This window comes from Pagrus pagrus (genome assembly GCF_965226575.1).
Source record: "Pagrus pagrus genome assembly, chromosome: 19".
Classification (NCBI taxonomy): domain Eukaryota; kingdom Metazoa; phylum Chordata; class Actinopteri; order Spariformes; family Sparidae; genus Pagrus; species Pagrus pagrus.
In genome coordinates, this window is record NC_140203.1 from 1,278,810 (window position 1) to 1,300,124 (window position 21,315).

The 21,315-nt window shown below is 42.8% G+C and overlaps 1 protein-coding gene across 1 annotated transcript; it reads left to right on the forward strand.

Annotated features, from left to right (window-relative positions):
• The first annotated feature begins 438 nt into the window (after window positions 1-438).
• LOC311275337 (fibroblast growth factor receptor 1-A-like) lies at window positions 439-17,699 on the forward strand. Its single transcript, XM_084383800.1, has 17 exons — window positions 439-876; window positions 6,516-6,663; window positions 10,153-10,254; window positions 10,346-10,518; window positions 10,603-10,726; window positions 11,038-11,228; window positions 11,966-12,110; window positions 12,203-12,393; window positions 12,903-13,048; window positions 13,519-13,640; window positions 13,903-14,013; window positions 14,107-14,297; window positions 15,094-15,216; window positions 15,307-15,377; window positions 15,771-15,908; window positions 16,423-16,528; window positions 16,794-17,699. The coding sequence occupies exons 2-17, from the start codon at window positions 6,555-6,557 to the stop codon at window positions 16,875-16,877; spliced, it is 2,127 nt and encodes a 708-aa protein (XP_084239926.1). The 5' UTR covers window positions 439-876; window positions 6,516-6,554; the 3' UTR covers window positions 16,878-17,699.
• The last annotated feature ends 3,616 nt before the right edge of the window (window positions 17,700-21,315 follow it).

The window sequence follows — 21,315 nt, forward strand, 5'->3', positions numbered from 1 at the left end:
TTAGTTACTTTCCCCCACTGGTTTTTAGCGTGCTATTAGTACTTTTAGTAAGTAATCAGATTACTTCTTCCATCGATGTAAATACCCTTCTGTTATAAGTTCAATATAACAGATGAATCTTGAAGTTGCAGTACTTTTTAGGGTTTTTCCTCCACTGGTTTGTACTTTTACTTCTAACATCAGTCTGAATACTGAATGTTGTTACATAGAAAACACTTGTGTTTGTAGTTGCAGTACTTAGTTACTTCCCCCACAGTTTTTTTACAGTATGCTCTGAGTACTTTTACTCAAGTACAGGACGTGATTACCTCCTAATCCCTGACCAAACCTCGGGGAGCACATAAAAACAAATGAGCACTCTGCAGAGCTGCGGAGCTGCGGAGCTGCTGCACAGCAGGAATGTAAAGGAGAGGAAATCCTTTCGCTTCCTGCTCCCGCGAGACAAAGAGGAGGGGGAGGTGACACACACACACACACGCACACACTCACACACTCACTCACAGGGCAGGATTGCGCCACTCGGACGGATAATGGAGTGAATGAATCGATGACACGGAGGTATTAATCGAGTTGGGGGTGAACTGCTGAGCTGCGTGTCGGAGGAAACTCCCCCTGGAGGCGGATCTCCTGCCGGAGTGCGGACGGAGTCGACGCCGTCAATGAGCTCCACTTTTCCCACGTTTTCCTCTCCGGGAGCGAAGGGCTCGCTCGGAGTTTCGCCGCCGAGGCTTCAGGTCTGCTCGTAGGGATGATCGTGGACGGCTGAAGCGTGTGTGAGTCATTTAAACACGTTCACACGAGAGTTTCAAGTCTGAAGAGTCCAGAGAAGTTTTGCTTTGACTTCACGTCCCCGGGTCGAGCAGCGAGCGGATCCAGGTGAGTCTCTCCACCGCTGAATCCAGCGTCTCTGCCGTGAACTGCGGCGGTTTGTTAGCTGCTTTCTCCTCTGCGGGTGTTTTTCTCTGCAACAGGACAGTTTATTGAAGCTGGTTGTCTGCGGGACACTTTGGTTTGTGTGCTGGGAAAAGTTTCAGACTCATTAACGCTCGGCTAATTAAGTAACGTTAGCTAGCTAAGTTAACGGTTAGCTAAAGTAAAGCTACGTTAAAGTAAGTCATTAAAAAATCACTTCATCACTAATAATGGTTTCTTAGCTACATTTATTTACAACGACACGATGCAAAAATGTCTCATGCGAGTTTTAACTGTGTATCTTTATATAGTATTTAACCTTTAACCACATATTAACCCGGTTTAATCATTTAAAACATGCTGCTGCTGAAGTTAAGCTAGCAAACTGTTGAGAGAAAGACAGAAATAACCCATCCAGAGCATTTGCTCCAGGAAAAGTAGCTGTAACACACCGAAAAAATACTCTATTACCAGTAATCCTGCACTGAAAGTGTTGTTTAGGTAAAAGTACATCAGTATTATCCGGGAAATGTACTTTAAGTACCAAAAGTAAAGGTACACAATGCAGAAAATGTCTAATCTGAGTGTTGCATCTACTATATTAGTAGTTTATTATACATTAATAACATATTACTGTTGTTATCAGTAGTAACACTAGTGGAAGAGAAACACGTATTTAGATCCTTTTAAAGTAGAATATGTAGAAATACTACACAATAAAAATACTCCATTACTAGTAAAAGTGCAGCATGGTGATTGTTTCTCAGGTAAAAGTCTGTAAGTATATCAGCAAAATGTACTTAAAGTATCACAAGTAAGAGTACATCATGTAAAAATGTCTCATGTGAGTTTTAACTTAATATCTACGGTTAACTTCATATTATTAACCTAGTTTAATCATTTATAACATGTTACTGCTGTAGTTAGCCAGTGAAAGAGAGAAATAACCCATCCAGATCATTTACTTCAGGAAAAGTATCAATAACACACTGTAAAAATACTCTATTACAAGTAATGTTAAAAGTAATCTAAGCAAAATGTACTTACAGTCCCAAAAGTATAAGTACACAATGCAGAAACTGTCTCGTGAGTGTTTTATCTACTGTTATATGTTATATTAGTAGTTTATTATACATTAATAACATGATACCCGAGTAAATAGTTGTAACTACGACCCAGTGATGGAAAAGGTACTTTTACAAGTATAAGTGCTGCATTTAAATGTTATTAAGATAAAAGTATGTAAATACTATCAGAAAAGTATCAAAAGTACACAGATTGTGTACTTGATTTAAAGTAAAAAAGCACTATACAAATACTCCATTAGCAGTAATCCTGCACTGAAAGTGTTGTTTAGGTAAAAGTACATAATGCAGTAAAATGTCTGTTATGAGTGTAATAACCACAGTTAAATGTTATATTAGTAGTTTATTATACATTAATAACATGTTACTGCTGTTGTCGGTCAGGTCGGAGCAGCTTATGTTGAATATTTTATTTACCTGAGTAATTTAATCCACAACAAAACATCTGTACAGGACGTTTACTTGTAATAGAGTATTTTCACAGAGTAGTACAGGATGTTTACTTGTAATAGAGTATTTTCACAGAGTAGTAATGCTGCGTTTTCCTCAGTAACTGATCAGAATGCCTCCTTCATTACTATGAATACTCTCCAGATGAGTTGAATACTGTATTAGTCTGCTATTAGCTGGATGTAGTGGCTCCATCTTGTGCTGGAGGCTCAGTTTGTGCTTCATGTTGCTGCCCCGTCTCTTCCCAGCAGCCTCGGCGTTCATGAGACTGTTACAGTTCACGGTTACTGTCACAGTGATCTGACAACAATCTGTCTGTAGGCTGTTAAATCACCAACACTCGTGGTGTCTGACGCTGGACGGATGAAATATGTGGAGTGTGTGTGAAGAGTCTGACTCACGTTTCCACTCCTGCAGGCCAAACACCTCCAGACCAATCATCTAAATATAATATTAATTTATTCTTATTCATACATCCGTCTCCTGGTCCTTCACCTCCCGTTACTCTCCCCGACCTCTTCTGTCTCCACCGTGCCCCTTTAAATAAACTCTCTGTGAGGTTTACAGCCTTCTACCACCAAATCAGCAGGGTCTCTCTTCCTGTTTGGCTCTCACTGGATGTTTTTCAGCTGGGATGGATGGATGGATGCATGGATGGATGCATGGCTGGCTGGGTGGTGTTGGATCAGTAGTTGGTGTGTTAGTATGACAAGTATTCAGAGCTGCCGGCCTGCTGCAGAATCTGGTGTGTAGGTGAAGGCTTCAGCACGGGAAGTTTAACAGAGAGGGGAAAGGACAGGGAGAGCAGTTGTAAAGGAGCACAGCAGAGTTTTTAGTGTGAGTCTGTGCGCAGACGCTGACTTCATGCCCACGTAGATATCCGATCACATAAAAGTCAAATGTAAATGCATCAGAGCAGCGTTTCGTGTGTCGTCCGATGGTTCAAACCACCTCTGGAGGAGGGTTGAGAGTCTTTACAGCCCAGATGTTGAAACGGTGTAAATGCATCTGTAATCCTTCTTCTACGTCAGCGAGCAGTCTGATGCTCTTAACGTCCATGTTCTGTCTCCTCAGTGATACCAGCAGCTCGTGTCAGTGAAATGACTCTGAAGTGGGTCCGATTTATTTTCACTGTCGATTAATCTGTCGAGTGTGTTTTTAGCTGTTTGGTTGATAAAATGTCAGAAATTCAGTTTACTGTCAGAGAGGACAGAAACCAGGAATTGACATTCACATTGGCCGATAATTTAATCGTTGCTGAAATGAGCCGTTTGTTCTCCATCATATCTGCCCGGCCTGGTTCTGCTCGGTTCTGGGCTCCCTGCTCAAAGGTGTGTCTTGGTCCCTGCAGTACTATCGAAGAATCACCTCTAATAAAGTGTCTCCGCTTATACACACACAAACACGTTTCATTTCTTATAACCTTCACAATAAAGTTAAAAAAGCTAAATGAAGTTGTTTCAGGTCTGTGATGTGATGTTAGACTTTGAGTTCATATTGTTAAACTGTGAAACATCCTGTCTCCATTACATGCTTTTGTCAGAAATGCAAAAAAAAAAGTTGTTTATTGATGTCAGATTTTTTGACTCCCTCATAGCGACATCGGCCCCAAAAACTGGGCTCAACGTTTTTGATAACTGATTAATTGTTTCGGTCATTTTTCAAGTAAAACTGTTGAACATGTTCTGGTTCCAGCTTCTTAAATGTGAAGATTTGCTGCTTTTCTTTGTCATTTATGACATTAAATGAAGAGTCCTTGAGTTTTGGACTGTTGCTTGGACAAAAGAAGCCGTTTGAAGACGTCACTTTGAGCTCAGGGGAAAATGAAGAGCTTTTTTTTTTGTCTTGTACAGTTTTGTAGACAGAACGATTATGACCATAATTGGCAGATTAATTGATAATGAGAACAAACATGAGCTGCAGTCCTACGTCACAAACATTTCTCAGACTTTTTACAGATCAAACAATAAGTTGTTTAGTTGAGGAGATCACAGGAAGATAAACTGATAATGGAAATAATCTTTAGTTGCAGCCTGAGACAGGATGTGTGGTGAGCAGACGGCTCAAACGTTTCTTCTCTCCTCTTATATTTTTCTCACTTATCGTCTGATGTTTACAACAACAGTGATATCTGCGATGAGCTGATCCATCCTTTCATTATGATGCAGTGTGTTTGCTGATTATGATTATGTGCAGGAGGGAGGGAGGACACTGTTTCACCCAGAGTGCTTTTGGATGAGCTCTTAACATTTGAGCCAGTTTGTAAAACAAGTTGTCAACATGAAGTTTGTGTGCAGCACATAAAACTCGTTAATGCTCACAAAAAGCTTCATTAATTTAAGAGACTGCTGGCGTCCAAGTGCGTGCTCCGTGTGTGTGTGTGTGTGTGTAACGTATTAATTATGTCTTCGTAGCGCTGCTCTGCTTTTATGCTCATCATACTCAGCGACGCCACCCTCGACCACATGCACATGCTCTGCTCACATGTCCGTGTGCAGCGTGGCGCTGGAGGACAGACTCGGTGTGTCGGTACCAGCACTTGTCCTCTGTAACGTCGGCCTATCAGAGCTGGACAGTACAGGCTGAGGGCTCAGTGATGTCAGCCAACCAGTGTCCATCTCTTTAACGAGGCTCATTAGACGATGAGTGTCCTTCTGCAGTTAATGTCCTTTATTACTCCTTCAGTGTTCACGTCGTCATCCGTCTGAAGTTAACTTCTCCTCCAGAGTCACACCGTTACATCTGCTGCTCTTCTTTTGTTATGTGGACCGGTTTCGCCTAGAAAACATCAGAGACGCCACAACAAGACTATAAATGTTCAGGATTTAGAAATAAACCAATTAGCTTCAGATTAGATTAGATAACATGACACAGTGATGATAAAGGAAGTTAGCTGTACAGGTAGAGCTGAAATAAACCTCACACAAGTGATGTTCGCATTTTAAAAGTAATGTTGGGATTTAAAAAGTAACGCTAGCATGTATGGAAAAGTAATGCTGGGATGTTAGCATTATAAAAGTACCGTCACAGTTCAGGCTGTGTTTGTCTCTGCAGCTCCCAGACAGAGTTAATGTATTTACCAGAGTCTGTTTCACACCTTCACGGTGACACATGCAGCAAATGGTGCTGGTGTCTGCTGGTGTTTGTTTTAGGCAGCGTGCACATCTGTCTGCATGTGTGAGTTACTGCTGCTCTGTTTTGTTTGACACTTGGCAGATATTTAGTAGTCACAGGTGAGCTGGAGGGGGAGGAGGAGGTGACCGTGGGTGTCAAAGGTTTATGAGTCCACATCATCACGTCCTCACCTGCTCGGAGCAACAGCTGCAGGAGTGTGAACAGAAACAGATCCGGCTGCTGGTCCGCTTTGTTTTAATGTCATTTTCTCAGCAGCCGGTGAAGCTCAGTCAGTCCGCCACAGGGGGAACATGCAAAGACCCAAATGCTGTTTACCACCTGTTACCTTTATTTATTTAGTTGTTTATTTAGTCGGATGTGAAGACTGTCTCTGTTGGTGCGTTCAATGACACTCAGATACTTGAGGCTCAGGAGCGGGGCTGCAACTATTGATTATTGTCATTATGGCAATTACAGCAGTCAAAAATATAAAGAGAATCAACTAACGATGATAAAAAACACTGAAAACAGAAAAGTCTCATCTTGAAGATGCTTCAAGTGGAGAATTATTGACATGAATGATATATATAGATTATCAAACGGATTGATGCAGCTGGAGGTGTGTTTATAAAACCATCCATATTTTAAAAAAGTTACTTTCTGAAAGATTATCACCAGATTTGTCCTTTAATTAAAACAATAGATCAGCAGATTATTAAATAATAACAATAATCGTTAGTTGCAGCTTCACCTCTGTGAAATAAATGGAAACCAGTGGCTGCCTTGAAGCGAGGAAATCAGTGTTGAACTGAGTGTTTTGGAAAAATGGCTGCCAGTAACTGAAAGTAAACACAGTTTGCAGTAAATTATTTAAACGGTGGAAAAAGCAGGAGGGATTCTGAGCGTCTCGTCTTCTTGTGAATCTCATTTTATTGTCTCTCTCTGTCTCTGCAGTCTGGACGTCTCACAGTTAAGTTGATGTGTTAGGACACGATGTCTTCCCCCCGCTGCTTCCAACTGCTGCTGTCCTGCATCCTGCTGGTTCTGCTGGTCCAGGTTCCTCGAGCTCAGCCCAGACCGGCCACAGAGGACACAGACACAGGTAAGACACTTCACAGATGTCATAAGTCTGTTCAGTAGAGCTTAACGAGGAAATATCTAAATGTGGTTCGTCTGATTGTTACTGCAGCTTAAATTTAATCTTCAGGCCTGTTTGTGTGTTCAACAAACTAACAACTTTGTATCGACATGAACAAAATCAGATCTGATAAAACTGCTGCGTTTAATTTCTCGTGCAGAAAAATCTGTGGTTCAGCTTCTCAGATACGAGGTTTGTTGCCTTTCTCAGTCTAATGTGAGATCTGGACTGTATCTCAGACAATTGAAGAAAAAAGTAAACTTTATTTTTTGAAGCATCAGTCACACAGAGCGGTGTTTCCTGTGTACATACGCCAGAGAGTATATTATGAACCAGGCAGCAGCCAAAACACTTTTTAATTGGCTTTAATTTACTGAATAAATGTTCTGGAGACAGTCGTCGCTCTTTCAGCTGCAGCTGGTGACAAAGTACAAATATTACACCGCATTTAAGAGTTTACTGTAGTAAAGTAAATACTGTCTAAGTATCTTTTAGCTAATACATCTTATAGATCAATTCATGTGTTTGTAGCGCTCTCTTTGTCGTAGCTGGCAGAGTTAGGCGGATCATTAACCCCTTCAGACCTGCATTTTTTCTGCTGGGCAAAATTTTTTTTTTAAAACTGATGCCATGCTTGTCTTGTCCGATGTCTGTCACTCTCTCAGAGCGTGCTCAAAGTCATGAAATAAATGTGATTAATGTCAGATATTAGTTATCGCAAATGTACCAGTGTTGGTTAATATATTGGCCACATCAGATCCATATCAGAGTTGTTTGTTTATATTATGTGTTTATGTTAATAAATTAATATTGGCCAATAAATCGATATCAGTATCAGCCTCAAAATTCTAGTATTTGTTGTGTTGCAGTAAAATTATTGAATTGATTTTCTGATATTTGTGAATCGATTCTGGATCGTGGGAGACGAGTCGAGATTCTGATGTGAATGTATTTTTTTTACCGACTCCGAGTCTCAACCCTCAAACTAACAACTCTCACCTGCTGCAGCTCAACGAGAATGTTAATTAGTTAATTAGTTAATTAGAATTAAAATATAAAAATGTGAATCAACAAAACAAAACAAAAGTGGTTCAGTCGTTGTGTTCAGTGTGTCCCTCTGCCTCTGTACGCAGATGTTACTGGTGCTGCTGGTGTGTTTGAGGCTGTTTTTAACTGGTTTGTGTGTGTGTGTGTGTGTGTGTGTGTGTGTGTGTGTGTGTGTGTGTTGTTGCCTCGTCTCTTTTGTCTGAGGGCTCTTTCATGTCTGCTCCCAGCCGTGGTCATCGGGCTGTTTTAGACTCTGAATTATATAAAAGCTCATAAAAACTTTCCAATGAGCAAATTCCCTTAATGGGAAAGTGACTTTTTCAAGGTTTGGCTGTTTTTGGCTTTGAGGCGTCCGAACCGGTTAAAGTGAGTTCTGATGGTGAAACCGAGGCTTGGCTCTCGGGGGTGCTGGTTACAGCCCGTACATCCTGTCCAGACACAGTAACACAGGAACAGATGCACACAGTCTGCAGCGTTACGGCCACTCAGACGCACACATTCATACTGCACGTGCATGTATATAAACCTATATTCTGTGTGTGTGTGTGTGTGTGTGTGTGTGTGTGTGTCTGTGTGTCTGTGTGTGTGTGTTTGGTTCCTACCATCTGGACTCCAGCTGAGTGCCAGTCTACGTGATACTCTTGTTTTTGAGCCTGTAAATTCTTGTTTTTCTCTCAGTCAGGAACACATCAGATTTAGCTTCTCTGCTGCGTAAACAAAGCCTGCTTTCAATTTCCCACCTCGCAGTGTTTTATTCTCTCAAACGAACGTTTAAGATCAAACCGCGCTCTGAGACTGAGGATAAAACCAGTTAAATATTTCTGTAAGAGCCACAAACTCGACTCATTTCTTGTGTTAAAAAAAAAAAAAGCATCTCCAAAACCAAACCCAGTCCAACCAGGCACCCGGGTCTTTTTATAAACTGTTTGATGTGTTTAACAGAAGCTGCACATTTACCAAAATCTATATTTTCAGCACCACAACAGATGGTTTTTACAGGGATGCTCAGCTTCACATGACTCATGGCTGGTTTGTATTGTGTCCTGTTCACCTTCACTGTGACACAAACACAGTAAACTCAGCGAGTTTTCTTTTGCTGAAGGAGTTAGAGCTGCAACGATGAGTCGATTAATGGATTAATACAAATATTATGATACTCAGTTAATTGTTTCAGTCATTTTTCAAGCAAAACTGTCAAACACCGTCATATTTGACTGTTTGGATTAGCTGCTTTTCTTTGTCGTTTCTGAGTCTTTGTGTTTTGGGCTGTTGGTTTGCAGAGGTGGGAAGAAACAAAGTACAAATACTTCATTACTGTACTTCAGTAGATGCTTCATGTATCTGAACTTTACCTGAGTATCTCTGAGACTTTCCCTCTCCACATCTGAACACAAACATCTGAACTTTCTCCTCCTCACAGCTTCAAACAGCCTCGTTACTTTCGTTTGATGCATTTGAGGTGAATTATGGATTATTGTTATTTGGCGTCATCGCACGCCGCCTTCCCAACATCACCAGACTGATGTCGACCTATCAGAGCACATCACGCACAGCGAGATAAAACAAAGACGTAAAAGACGTGAACAGACAGAGAGGGAGGCTGGAATGGGGAGAAAAGGCGTGTTAGTGTCTCGTATCTGCAGAGACCCTGCAGCCCTCTGCCTGGATTTTCTAGTTTTACAACACAAATGATCAATTAATAAAATTATTATGAATTAGGAATGTCCTGCACAGGCCTGGTCCTGGTCAAGACAGCAGGTTTAGAGGTTTTACATAAAATCACCTACAGACACGAGGTGATTCCCCCGTCGCCCAAAGTCGAGATCCAGGCAGAGTCCTGTCAGCTAATAAGCCACTTAGCTAACTGAGCTACTTGCTAACAGCAGCTCGTCACTACAACCAAAGAGCATGTAGCAGATTCTGGACATTTTCTACAAACTACACCTTTAATGATGAACCAAGCTGCAGCATGTGAACAAAGTTTTACTAATTTAAGCTGTTAAAGTTTTTTTCTCAGTCAAAGAGATTCACAGTGACTGTAAACACAGTGGAGGAGGTCTCAACTCTCTTTAAAAACACCCAGCGCCCTCCTCACTACAGAACACACTGTGTGTGTGTGTGTGTGTGTGTGTGTGTGTGTGTGTGTGTGTGTGTGTGTGTGTGTGCTGTTAATGGCCGGGGCAGAGAGGGAGGAGGTCTGCGAGGTCTGTGAAGTGGTTGGGTGTAGCACTGTGCTGTGGCGACGGCTCCTGTCTGCCCGGCTGCAGAGCAGGAAGACTTAAAGTGTCGTTCACAGAGCCGGGGTCAGAGGTCAGAGGTTAATCCTCTCGCTGGTTTCATTGTCTGAGACTCCGGTCCTGTTTGCACACATCAGCACAGCTTTTAAACATCTGATTTGTGTTGCAGCCGACGCAGTTAAGTCCTCTGAAGACGAAGAAGACGATGAGTCATCCTCAGAGGAAAATAAACTGTCCAATGAGCTGTCAACAAGCAACGAGAAACTGCAGTGTAAGCCTCAAACCTCTGCTCGCTCTCTGTTCCTTCAAACATAAATCAGTACAAACACAGACGATTGTAATCATGATGTTTACCTCGTTAGCAATGGCGCCTCAGTGGGTGATGCCAGAGAAGATGGAGAAGCAGCTCCACGCCGTTCCTGCCAGCAGGACCGTGAAGTTTCGATGCCAGGCAGTTGGGAATCCCGTTCCCTCGCTGCGCTGGTACAAGAACGGGAAAGAGTTCAGGAAGGACCAAAGAATCGGAGGCTTCAAGGTTTGTTTCTGATCGTTCCTGCGAAGACAAACAACAGAAACCCAGCCAGATGTTTTAATTAGATTTTTGTCCTCACTCTCTCAGATCAGAGACCACATGTGGACTCTCATAATGGAGTCGGTGGTTCCATCGGATAAAGGAAACTACACCTGTGTGGTGGAGAACGAACACGGGAGTCTCAAACACACCTACCTGCTGGATGTAGTCGGTAAGAAGTCCAACATGTCTGATTTAAACTTGTGTGTTTTCAGTTAATCAGTTCGTGTTTTGGTCTAAATGTTAGAAAATAATGATGAAAAATGTTGATTTTATTACTAAAAGCAGAAAATAGATTTTTAATGGTTAGTGATAAAAAGAGATATTCAAAACTCCCTCTGTAAAGACCTTTGAAGGCTTCATCCAGTGTTCACATTGCTGTTTCGTTTCTGAGCAGATGATGCCGTATTTGCATTATTAAACATAAAATATCAGAATATAGAAAACAATGCTGGTTTACATGAGTGAAACTCTCTGTTCCAGAGCGTTCTCCTCACAGACCCATCCTGCAGGCCGGTCTGCCGGCTAACCAAACCGCAGTCGTCGGCACCGACGTGGCGTTCGTGTGTCGAGTGTTCAGCGACCCGCAGCCGCACATCCAGTGGCTCAAACACATCACGGTCAACGGCAGCAGAGAGGGACCAGACGGACACCCGTATGTCCTCGTCCTCAAGGTTTGTGTGAACACGTCACTGTTCGTATGGAAACATACACTTAACTTAGATTAACACCAAGTAACTGACTGACTAATTAATGAAATATTAGATTAGTTGCTGATTCATATTCTGTAAAATGACTGACTGATTAATCAGCTGTGGTTTCAGCTGAACGTGTCACGTACCGTAGCTAAATAAACCAGCTAATGGGAGTCTCTGCTCTCCTCTCATGTATTCATGAATGTATATGTATAGAAGTATTTTTTGAAAATGTAAAAGTACTCTACTACAATATAAAACATAATAAATATACGATACAAACTGGACGTCAAACGCCCTCCCTTCAGTAAATAGATTTTCCTGATGACGACACGTGAGAGGTCTGCTGTGATCCTCTGACATTGACGTGATGTGGATGTGACTGGCGGTGGTTGAATCCGTCTCTGCGTTGCACGACACTGGCTTCATTTCTCTGACAGAGCGAGTTCAAACCACATCTGTGATGTTTCACTCGGTCCTGATCAAAGAGGCTCGGCCGTGTGGTTTGTTGTGTCTGGACTGAAGCCAGCAGCCGTGCACGTATCATTATGTTCCTGAATACAGTGAAAGTCTGATGGTTATTTTTTAGCTATAATCCGTTAAGGATACGTCCTTCAGTCGGAACCAGAGAGTTTGGAGCTGAGAGCTTTTTCCTTTAACTGAACACATCCACATGTTTCTCTGATTTGCGTTTGATTTTTCACATTTCTCCTCAGACTGCAGGCTTGAACACAACAGATAAAGAAATGGAGGTTCTGACTCTGAGGAACGTCACTCTGAACGATGCTGGAGAGTACACCTGCCTGGCAGGAAACTCCATCGGAGTGTCTCATCACTCTGCGTGGCTCACTGTGGTCGACGGTACGTCAGAGTTCACAGTTCATTCTGCAGAAACGCTCGACAGTTTCACGGTGACGCTGACCGTTTGTCTGCTCTGACGTCTCTCTCCTCAGACCTGCCTCCCTCCCCGCTGCCCTCTCAGACATACCTGGAGATCTTCATCTATTGCCTCGGGTTCTTCATCATCGTCATCCTCACAGCCACAGCCGTCATCTGCAGACTCTGCTGCGCCCCGAAGAAGAGCGACTTCAACAGCCAGTTAGCCGTCCAGAAACTGGCCAAGAGCATCCCTCTGAGGAGACAGGTGAGACGGCTGTCTCTTTTTGGTCCAATTCCTGTTTTGTCTCTGAAGTAAAGACAAGCCGCGGCTCTGATTGGTTCACACAGGCTGATATACATTTGTTAGAGGTGGGAAAACACTTTTATGAGGTCATGTCGCCTGACATCATAATAACAATCTCACCCTCAGCGGACGTTGAGTTTTGGTCACCATACGTCACAACTAAAAGTCTTAATCTGTGTTAATGTAACGTTGGCATGAGACATTCGTCTGTGATCGAGACAAAACTGAGTAAAGATGCGGTCGATTCGGAGACGAGACCTTCAAAAAGTGGTCTTTTGACTCACAACTCAATTCTGTTCATTTAGAGAAAACTGATTTGGGTCAAGAGGACAATTCCCCTTAAACTGAACTCATGTCTATTTACGCATTCACACTTCGAGGAAGATGAAAGACAGAACAGGTCGAGCTCTTCCTCGTTGATGAAGGTTTTACAGTATGAAGACGCTCACAGCTTCTCTCTCCGTCTGCAGGTGTCGGTCGAGTCCTCGTCCTCTCTTCACTCTGGAATGTGTCTGATGCGTCAGTCTCGTCTCTCCAGTGCGGCCACCACCATCCTGACCGGCGTGTCCGAGTACGAGCTCCCCTACGATCCCGTCTGGGAGCTGTCCCGGGACAGGTACGACAGCCGACAGCAGCCTGTCACTGCTTTCACCAGTGATGTATGAAGTGATGTGTAAAGATATCCTTATCATATTAATTTGGTGAAAGTAAAAGTCCTAAAGTATCTGATATTAAAGGTACTTAAGTATCGAAAGTAAAAGTAACTTATACATATATTTACAGGTATGATACACTGTATACTATGGTACATAAACATGCACTCATTTGGCTCTGAGTTATTAAATTATGTAGTAATAAAAAGTACAATATTTGCCTCCAAAATGTAGTGGAGTGGAAGTAGCAGAAAATGGAAATACTTAAGTAAAGTACAAGTACCTCAAAATTGTACTGTTGTAAATGTACCGCTTGAATCTCCGTGAAAGGAAACACTTTGATATTTCTCCGTCTACACGAGTGAACCTCACAGTTTAAACACAGTTTTGTGAGTGCGAGTGTTTGTGACGAGCTGCTGTGTGTCGTCCTCAGGCTGACTCTGGGGAAGCCTCTGGGTGAAGGCTGCTTCGGGCAGGTTGTTCTGGCCGAAGCTGTCGGAGTCGACAAAAACAAACCGACACGCCTCACAAAGGTGGCGGTGAAGATGCTCAAAGGTGAGAACGACTTTCTAAACTTTGTTTCAGTGTCTTGATTCCTCTAAAAACAGAGAGTTTAACTTAAAATAGAGTTATACTTCATCTTTTTATGGTCTTTATGTGTAAAAACAACAAAAACTTCTGATCCACCGTTCAGTTCAGTTCATCCAGCTTTCACCTACAGCCTTTTTCTCTTTCCTCTTCCATATAAAACAGTAATAGAAACGTAAATATGTTGCGTTAACGTTAAACTAAAGTCGTGTGATCTCGTTGTGTTCAGCCGACGCCACAGAGAAGGACCTGTCCGACCTGATCTCTGAGATGGAGATGATGAAGATGATCGGGAAACACAAGAACATCATCAACCTGCTGGGAGCCTGCACTCAGGACGGTGAGTGCGTGCGTCATGTGTAACGTCTGTTAGCACTGCTGTGTGTCGTACGGATGTTAAAGCTGACGCCTCCACCTGCTGTGTCTCCGTCAGGCCCTCTGTATGTGGTGGTGGAGTACGCCTCTCAGGGGAACCTGAGGGAGTACCTCCGGGCTCGTCGGCCTGTCGGGTTGGAGTACTGGAGCGACTCCAGGCAGGTTTCTCTGGGCAGCGTGGAGATGATGGAGCTGGTGTCGGCTGCCTACCAGGTGGCCCGAGGGATGGCGTACCTCGCCTCGAGGAAGGTCAGTTCACAATCTTATTGGACGGTTCTGTAGGACATGGTTCATGTTCATGTTCAGGAGGATTGTACGACTCGTGTCAGAGATGTCGACTCGAGTCACTGTTGTGATGACTTGACAGAAAATGAACTTGGAAGTTAAAGGAACGGTTCATGCAATAAATTTAATTCAGTCATTATCTGCCAAAGTCAGGTGAAGTCTCGTAGTCCACAAAACATTTCTGGAGCTTCACAGTAAAACAGAGTTGCAGCATTCTGCTGAACAACTGAAGCAGCTGGAGACTTGAGTTAAAACGTAATAAACAACCAAAGAAACATCAGATGGCTCCATACAGCTCGTCTGCTGTAGACACGACGCACGGTCGAGCTTGTGCAGCCACTTCAGACGGGGTTCACGCTAACGGTTTTAGCTGAGCAGCTACAGTGAAGATTTCAGCTTTAAGAAGGGGTTGGAGCTGAGTGCTACAGACAGGAAGTCAGAGAGCAGAACTGAGTGGTGCATCCGGTCAATTTTCAAAATAAAACACCCTGCGCAGACTCTGGATCTACAGCACCACAGAGCCTTTAGAGTATCAACAGTAAACAACCTTAAAACAGACAAATAACAAAGTGATCAGCCAACGTGGAAGCACAAAAATCAACTTCAAACATCATCAGGAGAAATTATGAAATAAACACAATCTGAGCAAGTCAGCAACATGAGTGTAAGGCTGTAGGGGGACAGTGGGATTGGATCCCGGTCTCTTCTGGGTCTCACAGACGGGACGTCGATCTGTTCTGACCCTCCTCTCCTCGTTCAGTGTATTCACAGAGACCTGGCAGCCAGAAACGTGCTGGTCACTGAAGACAACGTGATGAAGATCGCTGACTTCGGTCTGGCTCGAGACATCCACCACATCGACTACTACAAGAAGACCACGAACGTAAGACACTCTCTTTGATAACAGACTGAACATCAGTGTTAATGTGTTTTAATGAGATGTGTTCTGACGGGTGTTGTAATGTTCCTGCAGGGTCGTCTGCCGGTGAAGTGGATGGCACCAGAAGCTTTGTTCGACCGCGTCTATACACACCAGAGTGATGTGTGAGTTTAACAACACATGAACAGACATCCTGTATATCAGGCTGATAATGTGAAATTAAAGGCGATAATAAAAGTCCACATTAACATCAGATCTGACAGGAATTCAAAGACGCATCATAATTATGAGATAAAGGGTTGAAATTTATCTCATCATTTTCACTTTCTGTCTCATTTTTTAAATAAATGTGTTTGTGATGCTGTTATAAACAATCATAACAAACTCCTGAGACTTTAATTAACGTTCTTATCGTCTATAAACTTTTAACACGTTTCTCATTAGTGCTTATGAATGTCTTACAATCTAACAACATACATGTTTATTGTGCCATAATGCGACACATTCCTCGTGTTAAGATGTTGTTGTGTCGTCTCTGTGTGCTGCTGCTGCTTCAGGTGGTCGTTTGGAGTCCTGCTGTGGGAAATCTTCACCCTCGGAGGGTCTCCGTACCCCGGAGTCCCTGTGGAGGAGCTCTTCAAGCTGCTGAAGGAGGGACATCGCATGGAAAAACCCTCGGCGTGCACACAGGAGCTGTGAGTTCTCACACAGAGAGAGAAATGTGGAACATTTGCTGAATAATAAAGGCCCAAATAATGAAGAATTTGTCAGCGTCACAAAGTTTATAAAGTTTCTCCTAACTCACTAAATTGCATGTTTTTTAAATGGAGTCTGGTGACTTTTTCCACAAGCAGCAAAGAAGTAGCCTATATTGGTGACTGTTTACTGTATTTGTAAAACTTGACATGTTTAGCATCAATAAGATGTCGTCTTCTTTCATATATTGAGTGTAAACGGTGAAATCAGTTGAAACAACAACCAAAAAAAGAAACGAGAAAAAGCCTAAAATCTGAAACAGATGTTGTTTCAGGACTTTTCTTCTTTCCTGTCCCATTAATCTTCTGACGGCCTCTCAGATTTATCTGGTGACCCCTCGGGGAGACGAACAGAGTATTTTCATATTACTGTGGCAGTACTGTAACTAAAGTAAAAGATCTGAATCCCCCTCTGCCATGTTCCCTGTCTGAACACTGTTTTCTGTTTGTCCAGGTATCTGATGATGAGGGACTGCTGGCACGCCGTCCCGTCTCACAGGCCGACTTTCCAACAGCTGGTAGAAGATTTAGACCGCACTCTGTCTCTCATGGCTAACCAGGTAATGTGTTGTTAATATTAATTATAAGTATCCATCAGCTATCCACGTGGACGCTTTTTTTTTTCAGACTGATCAATCGATATTTATACATATAAAATCAAAATTGTTGGCGTTTTATTTCATAGTTGACAACTAATTGATCATCGTTGCAGCTCTAATGTCCAAAAGATCCTGAAAAAGTTCTCTTGGACGCTCTGAACTTCGAGTCATGTTCATCTAACTGAGCCCTGTGTGACTGATTCTCCCTCTGGTTGTGTCTCTGCAGGAGTACCTGGACCTGGCCGTTCCTCTGGTCCAGTATTCTCAGGTCACCTCCTCTTCCTCGCCTCCTTCCTCTAACTCCACATAGGCGTCCTGGGACCCGTTCCCTTCCCGGATCACCTTCATCCCGTTTCCTGTTCTGCGCGGGCTGGCCGCGGCGGCGGTCCCAGACGAGGCCGGGCGGGGGAGCTCAGACGAGCTGCTTCACCGTCGTCTATCAGCAGCAACAGCAGCAGCAGCAGCAGCCTGATGTGAAGAACAGCTGGACTGAGCTGGACTCCCCAGCAGGGCCTCAGGAAGCAGCTCTCTCTCTCTCACACACACACACACACACACACACACACACACACACACACACACAACCATCTGATTCATTACGGGTGTAAAGACTGAGTTCACCCGCCGAGAGAAGACTGCGAGAGCTGCGTTTGGTTCCTGTTCTGCATTCGTGCTTCACTCCTGTTAATAATAATGTTCTCAGTGTGAATATTGTAAATAATAGTTTGTTATATGGAAGACCAAACTGGACTTATGAGAAAAAAATGAAATGGAAAAACTGAATGAATTAAAAACTCAACAAAATGTAAAACTAATCATCTAGAAATGTGTAAAAAAAATAAAAATCACGTCCACTTTAATTTCTGTTGTTATCCATCAGCAGCCTCCCTCGTCCATCTGGATATCATTAATTACTCATTTCTAAAGTTTTCTACTCATTTATTTATTTTCCACTAATATTTATGTTTCTCGGTCAGGTTTGGTCCTCGCAGTAATGTCATGATGCCAAAGATGTCTGCCAGTGTTACAGTTCAACATTGCACTTATCCTCCAGCTGCCATTTACAGATAAAGCTTCTCGTTGAATGTGTAAAATAACTGATTTACAGTATTAAAATCTTTTTGAATTTTTACTCCGGTTGAGTTGTTTTGGTGTGATTTTTGACAGATGTAGTTTTTTGTTTGCTGCTGCTGTTTGTATTTATATATTAAACACAGCGTATAGTTTAATCTGACACAGTCACACCTGAAGTCGTCTGAGCCCGATGAATATTTTTAGGGAGAGACTGAAAATATAAAACCTTCATCTCCACATTTAGACAATATTGTGTCTCCTCCTCTGTAAAAGGTTCGAGTTGTGGGGGTCTGGAAAAGTTCCTAACAGCCACAGTTATGTAATTTAAATATGAAAAGGTGTGACGGAGCACACAACAGAGAGACTGACGTGGTTATTGTCACTGTCATTCAGAGAGAAAATGGTGCCTAGTTCCTCTGGAAAACACGTTTCCTTTAACCTGTTAATCATAATGGAAAAGAAAAATACTCATCACACTGAAAAAGTGATGATTCCCCGTCACAGCTGAGTGATTTTACTGCTTTCATAGGAGATCAGCTCCACGTAACTCGAACCCTGTGGATAAACAGTATTTTTCGAATGTGGTCTGGAATCAACCAGACAAACTAGTTCTGATCGAGCATTACCCAACCTTTAGTGTGTGTGTGTGTGTGTCTGTGTGTGTGTGTGTGTGTGTGTGTGAGGAGTGACCTTGCAGATGAAGATAAAACATGAGTCTCCAACAGGAAGCATCCACTTGTTGAATATGAGTGTGTGTTGTGCAAAAAGAGATGAATTGTGGGAAGAGACGTTTATTTAGGGCGTCTGCACCATCTATCACACACACACAGACACACACACACAGACACACACACCGTCCTGCGGCTGGTTTTCTCCTGAAGCAGCATCTCTTTCCCTCAGAGAGGAAACAGAGAAGACGTTGTGTTTCATTCAGGAGGATCCATACATCATGCCCTTCAGTCTGTGACGTCCTCCTCCCTCTGTAGCCTCTGGCTGACTTCACAAACACACAACTGGTGTGTGTGTGTGTGTGTGTGTGTGTGTGTGTGTGTGTGTGTGTGTGTGTGTGCGTTTTGTTCCAGTGTCAAACTGAACTGAATCTGTCTGAGCAGCCTCGGACTTCCCACCGACATTTCTCTGGTTTTCTTCCTGAGTGAGGCTCCTGCAGACACATCTGGAGCTCCAAGTGAAATCTGGTTCAGTCGCGCTTCTTTCAAACACAAACACTAAACTTTTACTGCAACTTTAACTGGAAAAAGTCCTGCATGCTTCTTTTCAGCAACAAGCAAGCTGATGTGTTCATGGTCACTACAGGCATAAAGGCAAGACGGGTAATTCAACGAGGAGTCGTCTAAAGCAACATCTACATCAAATTCACAAAAAACAAATAATCCCACTCTGCTCTTTGAACATTTCCTCGCCCACCCCGTCAACTCCTAACAGCCTGCAGAGACAACACTCCCTGTCCTCTGGTAAATGGAAAAGGGTGGAGAGGAAGTGGATCACCACCCTGCAGACAGCAGCACCAACTGGTCTGCATGAGAGGTCGTGTTAGTCCTGGTTGCACCATGACAGGATCAATAGAAACATCCCCAAACAGAACCGACCTACCGGTGGTCCTGACCCAGATGTTGGTACCACCTGTTCTCACACCTGATGCTCTGCTGCACTCTTACCCATTATTAATTTATTCATCTACATATATAGACATGTATTTATGGGTTATATACATTAGTATATAGTGTAGTTAAAAGTACCCAAAAGTCGTACTTGAGTACTTGACAGAAAAAACAGAACAAGATAAGATCAGTCCAGTCTTCTGTCGGGTCAGTCTGGTTTTCACTCGGGTATATTTGGTGTCCTTTGGCGCCAACCAGTGGCTCTGTAAGACTTTACAGGAGAAGATTTGTTGGGACTGTTTTTATTCATTCATGAAGCATCTGGTGACTTTACATGTTCCACAGGACCAGAGTTCATCACTTCACACTGACGCTGCAGAAAGGAAACTAAAATACAAGAAGTAAAGACTGAATGTGTCGAGAACCTGACTTCATATCAGTGAAATGATCCGTCCATGCAGCGAAATAATTTGACCTGACAACAAAGTTTGAAATGTATTGGTTCAAAAAATTATGTCGACTCTGATGAGTGTTTGGAGGCTTAAAATAAGTGGAAAATCCTAATTTCTTTTAGATTGAATAACTTGAAATCAGCAAAGCAATAAGTAAAATACAGTGAACATAAGCAAACAATTCTTCAGTATTTGTGTTGCATTGTTTATTTTAGCACGCTGAAAAATAAAGTCCAAGTGATGAGAAGAAGATGACCAACAACTATCTGAGTATGATAATGAAGTTAGCGTAGGAGAGGTTTTATTAGTGAACAAGAATTATGTATCTAATGTCGCTCGTTTTACCAGGAAATTACTCACTTTTCATGATTTTAAGGATATACCATGATTTCAACAATAGAAAGAAATAGAGCGGCGCAGCGTTGACAAATTTTTGTAGCTAACCCTGAAGTTAGCATCATCCTGGTTCCCTCTGTGGGAGGGAAGTTTATGATTCTTCCAGGTTCTGTTCATCCAGATAATCTCCACAGATGAACACTTTGTGATGTTTGAAGTGTAAATTACATCTCTAGCAGTAAAAAGCTAATGCTAGGCTACAAACAGACGACATCACGGTCACATGACTTAAACGTCACCATCACTAAGCGTCTTACTGCACAATTACTATCCAGGTTTTCTATTGCTAGTGAGTAGATGAGTCTCTGTGTTCGGTGTAGTGTAGCTCTAGTTTTGCCTGTTTTACTTTGGTTCTGATGGCGGTTTATGAGCTGTAGCTTCCCAGTAAACACACCGACCTCTTCAGCCTCCTTCCTGGTCTCCTGCTGCTCCTCTCGGTGTCACTCGTCCTCTGGAGCTGGTCTTCACTGCCAGAGTGTCTCTGAGCTGCAGCTGAGACAGCCGAAGAGGTCGGTGTGTTTACCGGGGAAACTACAGCTCACAGTCTGCTGCATCAGCTCCGCTGCTGGGGAGGAAAACGCCATTCTGACATTAGGCCCTAATTGTCGGAATGGCAACACTTAAACCTTTAATGAAACATCCCATCATTCCGACATTTTTTGCCTCCTAAGGTCAGAATGGTGGTATTTATTTATTTTTTAAATGTCTTGCCATTCCGACACATCTTTTAAAAGGGTTAGGGTTATGGGTTGCGGATTATGTTGAAACTTTGTCGGAATGCCGGGACGTTCGCATGTCGGAATAGTGGGATGTCGGAATGCCAGCATGTAACTCTGCTGCTGGCTGTTTTACAAACCAACTGCAGGAAAACCACAAGCAGTGTGATGACGTTTAACGTCCCGACAACCTCTGTAGTCTCATTTAGACACGTATTTTATGTTGTAGAACAAAACGTGTAAATATCTTCAGCCTGTGGAAACCACGCACCTTATTTCAGACTTTTAACTGAAAACCAATTAAAAAATCTCAGACTTTTAGACGAGGGAACTGGAAGTGCTAAAATGCTAACAAGCCTCCAGGATGAGCGCCAGACTTTGAAGTGTTTTTGTAGTGGCCAAACTGTGTAATTACATCGTCACGTGACGCCCTGAGGCCCAGCTGCTAATGTGAATTTGAACCATTGGGTCCAACACGTGGAAAGTCTAGA